The sequence below is a fragment of the Triticum dicoccoides genome, chromosome 1B, assembly GCF_002162155.2.
Source record: "Triticum dicoccoides isolate Atlit2015 ecotype Zavitan chromosome 1B, WEW_v2.0, whole genome shotgun sequence".
NCBI lineage: Eukaryota > Viridiplantae > Streptophyta > Magnoliopsida > Poales > Poaceae > Triticum > Triticum dicoccoides.
Window position 1 is genome coordinate 564073357 of NC_041381.1, and position 9460 is coordinate 564082816.

Consider the following 9460-nt stretch of genomic DNA (forward strand, 5'->3'; position numbering starts at 1 on the left):
TGGGATTTTTTTCAGATGAAAAAGCAAATTTACAACAAATTTAAATTTATACTATAAATCTGTAATACATATAGCATTCTAACCCAAAATGTTCACAACCCTCCTCTGCAGCCGGGTGGCAAGCACCCTCGCATGCGTCAAGATACGTGCAACCACGATAAAAGCGTTGGTAGCCTAAGTTATACCTCTTTTGTCAGGATTTTACCGGGCTTCGGGCTGGCAAGTGAGGCCCGTGCCTGGCTCGGACGTCGGGCTTCGGGCCGGGCTGCCCATGCCCAGGTTTGGGACTAGGGTTGGCCATGTGGCGAAATGTCGCCAGATGGTATTTCCGTTATTACGTTCCGGGGTTCCACACACACAGGAGACGTGACAATCCCAGATTCCGAAGAAACTCGCAGCCGGAAACTTTCCTTTTCCAAGAACCAAAGAACCCCCAACGGCTACTTTGTGCCCCCCGCCGCCTCAACCGCGGCCGCCCGCTTCTATAAAACTTCAGGTCTCTTCCGTCCGCCCCCAACGGCTCACAGCGGTAGGAGGAGAGAGGCATCGGAGAGAGAGGTCCGCTGCCCGCTCTTGCCCTGTTCTTCTGTTCAAGAGCTCGCCGGAAGCACCTCGCCGGAGCCCGGAGAGAACGGAGCTGGAACAGCAAATCCCCATGGGGTCCAGGCAAGACCAGCACGCGGCTGCCGCTCCGCAGCCGGCCAACAGAGGTGAGCCCCGCCCGCCCTCCCTCCCGCCGGATCTCTCTTTCTCGCCGCGCGACGCGGGGAACGACCGCTCTAGCCTCTAGGGGTTCTCGATTTGTCGATTTGGACCTGCCTGCGCCGTTGGGTTTCTTGCGGCTTGTTTTGTTCGAGTTCTTGATCTGTTCCGTCTTACGAGTCTGATTCACCAAGATCGGACTTTTAGTTCTCGAGTTCTTGATTTCTAGTCTGATTCGAGCGCGTTTCGTGCCTGACCCGTGCGTCAAAGAAGCAGTTCCTTGATCTTTACTCATGTTTCTCTTTCGTCATGTTCAGGTGCCGCAGTACCGGCAGGGCAGCAGAAGGACGCCGCCGCCGCCGGCGGCCGCCCCGGGGCGGGAGGGAACAGGCGGGTGCTCGGGGACATCGGCAACGTCGTCCACGCCCACGCCCACGTCCTCGACGGGTAAGAAAATCTATCAGCGCAAGGATCGGATCCCGCCCTGTTTTTTCGTTCTTCCGTTCTTTGTCCTGATCTGAATCCTGTCTTGTTCGCTGCAACAGCAAGATCAATCGCCCAATTACCAGGAGCTTCGGTGCCCAGCTCTTGAGGAAGGCCCAGGCCGATCCATCTAAGGTACAGACAGACACGAGCCCCCTTTCCGATGTTCGAAAGCAATTTCTTGATGATGGATTTCTAATCTAAATCGCCGTTGTGGTTTGCAGAACGGCGTAGCTGTTCCTCCAGCAGAGCGGGCCGGCCTGAAGCCGGTGGCCAAGAAAGTCCCTGTCAAGCTCAAGCCCGCCGCCCCTCGCCCTAAGCCGGCCGCCAAGATCGTCACCGGCCCCGGCGAAAACAGGAAGCCATCAGAGGTTGCCGCCGGTTGCTCTGCCCCCAGGAAGAAGGTCGTCCACACCCTCACGACCGTGCTCAACCATCGTTCCAAGGTGAGCGACCTGGGCCATCCAACCAGCACCTCTTTCTGTTCTTACTGCTCACTCCCAAGGTGCCTTAACTCTGCTCGCGTGTACTTGTGAATTGCAGGAGGCCTCAATCGATGATATCGACAAGCTCGACGGCGACAACGAGCTCGCCGTCGTCGACTACATCGACGACATCTACAGATACTACAAGGAGGCACAGGTAACCACAAACCTCCCTCTTCAGCAATTGTCTGCTCAAGTGACACACCGCAAGCAACTGCTCTGACGATGTTCACCAATCTGTGTTGCAGCACGAGTGCCGGCCAATCGATTACATGGGCAGCCAGCCCGAGATCAACCCCAAGATGAGGGCAATCCTGATAGATTGGCTAGTTGAAGTGACCCATAAGTTCGAGCTCATGCCCGAGAGCATGTTCTTAACAATGTACGTCATCGACAGGTTCCTCTCCTTACAGGCGGTGCCTCGGCGGGAGCTGCAGCTCGTCGGCATGGCGGCCATGCTCATCTCCTGCAAGTATGAGGAGATTTGGGCCCCAGAGGTACCCAAGCACTTTCTCTCATCCCCTTTGCATCCATAGATCACCTGTTCTGTTCGTTCGAGTAGCTGCCTCAATCGGCTCGTGTCTGTGAAGGAACTCTGAATCTCAAGTGGCGGTTTGCTTTGTGTTTGCAGGTAGACGATTTCATATCCATAGCCGACTACTCGTACTCGAGGCAGCAGATCCTGTCCATGGAGAAGAACATACTCAACAGCATGGCGTGGAACCTCACCGTGCCCACCCCGTACGTCTTCCTGGTGCGATTCGCCAAGGCCGCCGGAAGCGACAAGGAGGTAAAAACGCATAGGACTTTGGTTCAGATATCTGAAGTTGCATGTCAGATAGATGTGCCATGGAACATATGATCTTGTCGCTGAACGTAGCTTGAACATTTGCTGAATTTCGTTTCCTCCTATTGTTGTTATTGAGCGCAGCTTGAGCATATGATCTTCTTCTTCGCCGAGATGGCGCTCATGGAGTACGGGCTGGTCACGGTGCGCCCCTCACTGGTGGCGGCGTTTGCCGTGTACGCCGCTCGGTGCACGCTGAAAAGAAGCCCCATCTGGACGGAAACCCTCAAGCACCACACCGGATTCGCTGAACCCCAGCTCCTGTAAGCCATTCATTCACTTGTCCGTCTACCTGATGAAGATGAACTTGGCTGAATGAGCTGAAATTCATGGGAAATCTATCTGTTTGTTGATTTCAGGGAGCCTGCCAAGGTGCTCGTCATGGCGCACGCGGCTGCTCCGGAGTGCAAGCTCAAGGCCATCTACAAGAAGTACTCCTCTGAGCAGTATGGGCGCGTGTCTCTGCGCCCTCCGGCAGTCGCAGCTCCTCAACGTCTGGCCTAGTTTGCTTTAGGATTTGCTGTGCTCGGCTTTCGATCTTGAAAGCTTGGTTTACTTACTGTTACTGTGTGTTCTGCTACTATCTGATCTGATACACCAGGGTGTAAACAACAACTATATTTGTTTAGCGATTTGCTTGGCTTTCGAATCAAGAGAGCTGGGTTTACTTACTGCATGTTCTGCTATTTGATACGAATACAATTCATTCTAGTTTGAATCGAATTCAGAGCCATGTTACTGAACACCTGTTCTCACAGGTGGTCTTTGTTTCAGTTTGTGTTTGTTACAGTTATCCAGTTCTTTTTTTTCGAAGGAAAAACTGTTTCCCCATGTCAACAGCCCATCTGAGCATATCTTGAAAGCTAGAAAAAAACTGTTTGGACTTGTCACCACCTTTGATAGTTCTCACTTGGCACTACTTACTTTCTGTACTTGTATAAATTAGAACATAGCTGAAAATTTTCTCTTCGTTTGGACTGAAATTTTCCGTGTGCTTCCTTTGGTGGTATTGGACTGAAATTTTGTCTGGGCAATAAGAAACAACAGGGGAGGTGTTATAATTCAGAGGAAAGGAGAAGCACAAATATACCACACAGTGCAGAAAAGGAAGCTCAGGAAAACAATAAACAAAGAGAAAATTTACATTTAAAGGGACTGATTCTTCTTTTCCCTCAACCTTTCTAGCAGAAAATTGAGTTCATTCCCAGCTAGTCAATCGAATTCAAATGCTAAATGAACAACATACTAATCGAATTCAAATACATTGCTCAAATGAAGATATATTTAGCAATCTCTAACGACATTTCAGTTATTGAGCCGCAAAATGTAATTGATGAAAGACGTGGTATCGCTGTCCGATGAACCACCCACTTCGACCGTGGCGCGAGAAGCCTCTTTCATAAGCGACGCTCTCCTCCTCGAGCCCTCACCGTCATCACAATTCATGAGCCTCTTAACACCCTTCAGCAATTTCATCTCTTCCGATGACGCCATCGCCCCGGACCTTCTCCTTGAGGTTGTACCCAACCTTCCACTCATCGACAATGATCCATTGATCGGCTGGTCGAAAGCTATCGGCAGAGTCAGCATCGGCACGCCGGCGTACAGCGCCTCCAGCGTCGAGTTCATTCCGCAGTGGGTGATGAACCCATCAACTGAAGGATGGCACAACACCTTGAGCTAGTCACACCACGGGACGATCGCACAGTCGCTTCCACGGATCAAATCATGCACGCCGGCACAGCCGCACAGGCGTCGCGGAGCACCCACAGGAACCTGACCTTGCTCTGGGCCAGGCCAATGGCAATTGAAAATACAAACAAAACCCTCACCGAGTTGGATGATCTAGAAAACCTAAGACCTCTCACTATACCCGAATGCAACTTTCGTAAGATCATCAAAAAAACCTCCTGAGATTATTGGACTATCAGAAGCAGTATTGGAAGAAGAGATCCACCATTCGTTGGGTTAAGTTCGGAGACGAGAACACTAAATTCTTCCAAGCAGTTGCAACAAAACATTACAGGAAAAACAATGTTGCTATCCTTCAAACACCAGAGGGACTGATTGTGGAGGATCATACGGGCAAAGAAGCCCTCATATTCCATGCATACACTGAAAGACTTGGCACTTCCAACCCAACACAGATGCGGTTTGATCTTCCTTCCCTAATTCGGCCGACTGAGAACCTGGATCACCTCACACTTCCATTCACCAAGGAAGAGATTGACCTAGTAGTCAAAGACATGCCTGCTGATCGTGCACCAGGCCCAGATGGTTTCAGTGGGTTGTTTCTCAAGGCTTGTTGGCAAATCATCAAAGAGGACTTCTATACACTTTGCTCCCAATTCCATGTCGGCGATCTTAATCCACAAAGCATAAATGATGGCTTAATCACTCTAATTCCCAAGAATGGACCCCCCACCACAGTCAATGATTACCGTCCGGTTACTCTGCTCAACTGCTGCCTCAAGCTCATCACAAAGCTCCTTGCCAACCGATTACAAAAAGTTATCTTGTGAACTATACATTGCAACCAATATGGTTTCATCAGAGGGCGTTCAATCCAAGACTACCTGGCTTGGACATTCCAATATATTCATCAGTGCCAACCTTCCAAGCGACAGATAGTTCTCCTAAAGTTGGACTTTGCAAAAGCCTTTGACATAATCAAACATGAAGCAATGATCAACATCATGAAACATATGGGGTTCAATGAAAAATGGTTGTCATGGATAAGTGAAAGTGCGTTACGTCGACTAGAGGGGGGGGGGTGAATAGGCGATTTTTATGAATTCTTCACTGAGGAATTTCAGGGTGAGAAAATTCCTAAGCGAAGAACTACTTGCAGCGGAATAAGTACTCATGTATAAGCATAGCAGAGCAACAACGTAGTCTTCACGATGAAATGAAAGACAAAACACAGAGTACAAAAAGTGTAAACACATGATAACAGGATGAAGACAAACTGGCTGAAGAAATAGGATTGAGGAAATAGAGAAAGTCTTCAGTCAAAGTCTTCAAACAGTAATGATCAGGTTCATCAACACATAATTGAGGAAATGAAAGGGTTGAGGAAATAGAACCAGTAGGCTTGGTGAAGACAATGATTTGGTCGACCAGTTCCAACTGCTGTGACAGTTGTACGTCTGGTTGGAGTGGCTGAGTATTTAAACTCGAGGACACACAGTCCTCACTGTATTCTGCTTGAGCTAAGATCACGCAAATCTCGCCCAATAGTAGTGGTAAGTCTTCACAGGTGACTTCCAAACCTTCACAGACTTGGTCACTCGGCAATCCACAATTCCTCTTGGATGCTCAGACCATGACGCCTAATCGTCTGGAGGATACACAGTCCTCAAAGGTAACAAGCGTCGGTTCCACACAGGAACAATCTCTTCAGTGATACTCAATCACTTTGGGGTTTGTAGGTTTGGGTTTGGGATTTGGGTATTTCCTCACTTGATGATTTTCACTCAAAGTCCTCGGAGGATGGGATGCTCTCAAATGACAAGTGTCAGTTTCTCTCGGAGCAGCTAACCAGCTAGTGGATGTAGGGGGCGGCTATTTATAGCCTAGGAAGCAGCCCGACATGATAAGACATAAATGCCCTTGGCTGATATGACCATTAGGTGGTAGATAGTTTTGGGACAGCTGGTGTGCGGCTCAGCAATGGTCGGATATTTTGAGGTTCGAAATCCTCAGGGCTATCATGTTCCTCACTCTGTAGGCAATCTGCACTGGCGAATTCCTAACTCCTCAGTCAGAACAAATTCCTTAGAGACCAAAAGATCTTCGTCTCTGTCACTGAAGAAATTGACTGAACTGATATGAGATTTACAATGGTTTCACTCGAAGGATTGGGTAGGTGTGGGATTTTGAGATGAGCATCACATGGAAATCAGTTTCCTTAGTATTACCTCGACCCCCTTTAACAGTACGGTGTTTCCTATGACTCAAGAAAGAGAAAATGAAACTACGAAAACAAAAGTCTTCATGCTCCATATTCCTCGCATGAATATCCAAGTCTTTAAGGTCACACCAATTTCTTCACTTTCAAAGTCTTCAGGAGAACCAAAGTCTTCAGCCGAAGACATCATTTTTAGGGGTCGACTTTCACTATAAATATCAAACTCCTCATCGACTTATAGAGCCTGTGTACACTCACAAACATATTAGTCCCTTAACCTATAAGTCTTCAATACACCAAAATCACTAAGGGGCACTAGATGCACTTACAATCTCCCCCTTTTTGGTGATTGATGACAATATTGGTTAAGTTTTCAACGGGGATAAACATATGAATTGAAAGGACTCAATATTGAGGAATTTGATTGCAAGATATAGAAGAACTCCCCCTAAAGATGTGCATAGTGAGGAATTTGCTTTTGAAGCAATGCACACTTGAAGAGTAGAATCATGGAGATCTCCCCCTATATCTTGTAATTCATACACGCATTTAACATATGAAATGAAGAATTTGAAATGCATGATAAAATATGGTGACTGATGTGATTCAGCATGCATGCATAACATTAACGAGGAAATAGCATGCAGAAAAACAGAGCATAAGTATCAGGTCACCATCGAACTTAAGTTTACAACTCAATCAACAAAAGCTTCAGAAGAGCAAGAGTTGTAACTTAACAAAAAAACGCCCATATAGATAGACCTTCTTGAAGACTAACTCAAATTTCTCCCCCTTTGTCATCAAATGACCAAAAGGGTCGAAAAGTGAGGACTAATGATGTCTACTACACAACCTTCTTCTTGTAGACGTTGTTGGGCCTCCAAGTGCAGAGGTTTGTAGGACAGTAGCAAATTTCCCTCAAGTGGATGACCTAAGGTTTATCAATCCGTGGGAGGCGTAGGATGAAGATGGTCTCTCTCAAACAACCATGCAACCAAATAACAAAGAGTCTCTTGTGTCCCCAACACACCCAATACAATGGCAAATTGTATAGGTGCACTAGTTCGGCGAAGAGATGGTGATACAAGTGCAATATGGATAGTAGATAAAGGTATTTGTAATCTGAAATTATAAAAACAGCAAGGTACCAAACGATAAAAGTGAGCGTAAACGGTATTGCAATGGTAGGAAACAAGGCCTAAGGTTCATACTTTCACTAGTGCAAGTTCTCTCAACAATAATAACATAGATAGATCATATAACAATCCCTCAACATGCAACAAAGAGTCACTCCAAAGCCACTAATAGCGGAGAACAAACGAAGAGATTATGGTAGGGTACGAAACCACCTCAAAGTTATCCTTTTTGATCTATCTATTCAAGAGTCCGTAGTAAAATAACATGAAGCTATTCTTTCCATTCAATCTATCATAGAGTTCATACTAGAATAACACCTTAAGACACAAATCAACCAAAGCCCTAATGTCACATAGATACTCCATTGTCACCTCAAGTATTTTTGGGCATGATTATACGATATGCATCACACAATCTCAGATTCATCTATTCAACCAACATAAAGTACTTCAAAGAGTGCCCCAAAGTTTCTACCGGAGAGTCAAGACGAAAACGTGTGCCAACCCCTATGCATAGATTCCCAAGGTCACGAAACCCACAAGTTGATCACCAAAGCATACATCAAGTGGATCACATGAATATCCCATTGTCATCACAGATAAACACGGCAAGACATACATCAAGTGTTCTCAAATCCTTAAAGACTCAATCCAATAAGATAACTTCAAGAGGAAAACTCAATTCATCACAAGAGAGTAGAGGGGGAGAAACATCATAAGATCCAACTATAATAGCAAAGCTCGCGATACATCAAGATCGTGCCATAGAGAGAACACGAGAGAGAGAGAGAGAGAGAGAGAGAGATCAAACACATAGCTACTGGCACATACCCTCAGCCCCGAGGGTGAACTACTCCCTCCTCGTCATGGAAAGCGCCGGGATAATGAAGATGGCCACCGGTGATGGGATCCCCCTCCGGCAGGGTGCCGGAACAGGCTCTCGAGAGGTTTTTGGTGGCTACAGAGGCTTGCGGCGGCGGAACTCCCGATCTATCTTCTTATTTGATGGTTTTAGGGTATATGGGAATATATAGGCGAAAGAAGTCGGTCGGGGGAGCCACGAGGGGCCCACGAGATAGGGGGCGCACCCAGGGGGGTGGGCGCGCCCTCCTGTCTCCTGGCCTCCTCGAAGCTTCCCTGGCTTGTACTCCAAGTCTCCCAGATCATGTTCGTTCCAAAAATCACGCTCCTAAAGGTTTCATTCCGTTTGGACTCCGTTTGATATTCCTTTTCTTTGAAACACTAAAATAGGCAATAAAACAGCAATATGGGCTGGGCCTCCGGTTAATAGGTTAGTCCCAAAAGTAATATAAAAGTGTATAATAAAGCCCGTAATCATTCAAAACAGATAGTATAATAGCATGAATGCTTCATAAATTGTAGATACGTTGGAGACGTATCAGCATCCCCAAGCTTAATTCCTGCTCGTCCTCGAGTAGGTAAATGATAAAAGAAAGAATTTATGAAGTATGAATGCTAGAAGGTGCACAAGTTTGATCAATGATAATTTCAATCACCTTTTCTAGCATGATTATATGTCATAAAAGTAGTTCATCTCATAAAACTTCTCAAGATCAAGTAGCAAGCTATTCACATGTTAAAGCATAGACCATAAACTTTCTAGCAAACTAGCAAACTTCATTCTCAGTCATCAAACAATTGCAATTCATCTTATTTTCAGGAAGGGTCTATGTCAGAGCTTTGATTTAGCAGACTCCACATACTCAACTATCATATAGTCTTCTACAATTGCTAACACTCACGCAATACTTATGGTTATGAAGTTTTAATCGAACACTGAGAAAGATAGGGGCTTATAATGTTGCCTCCCAACGTATTCACCTTTGGGTGATGTTAACAATAATAGTTCATGCTAACTTACATCCAATTGGATATA

At 46.3% G+C, this 9460-nt stretch overlaps 1 protein-coding gene and 1 pseudogene across 1 annotated transcript; one reads left to right on the top strand and one right to left on the bottom strand.

Annotated features, from left to right (window-relative positions):
* Positions 1-504: 504 nt before the first annotated feature.
* Positions 505-3250, top strand: LOC119348785 (cyclin-B1-5-like). Its single transcript, XM_037616774.1, has 9 exons — positions 505-710; positions 1020-1149; positions 1248-1320; positions 1410-1631; positions 1729-1827; positions 1919-2167; positions 2302-2460; positions 2602-2780; positions 2877-3250. The coding sequence occupies exons 1-9, from the start codon at positions 656-658 to the stop codon at positions 3019-3021; spliced, it is 1311 nt and encodes a 436-aa protein (XP_037472671.1). The 5' UTR covers positions 505-655; the 3' UTR covers positions 3022-3250.
* A 572-nt stretch (positions 3251-3822) lies between these two features.
* LOC119350613 overlaps positions 3823-9460 on the bottom strand; it is a 29174-nt pseudogene continuing 23536 nt past the window's right edge.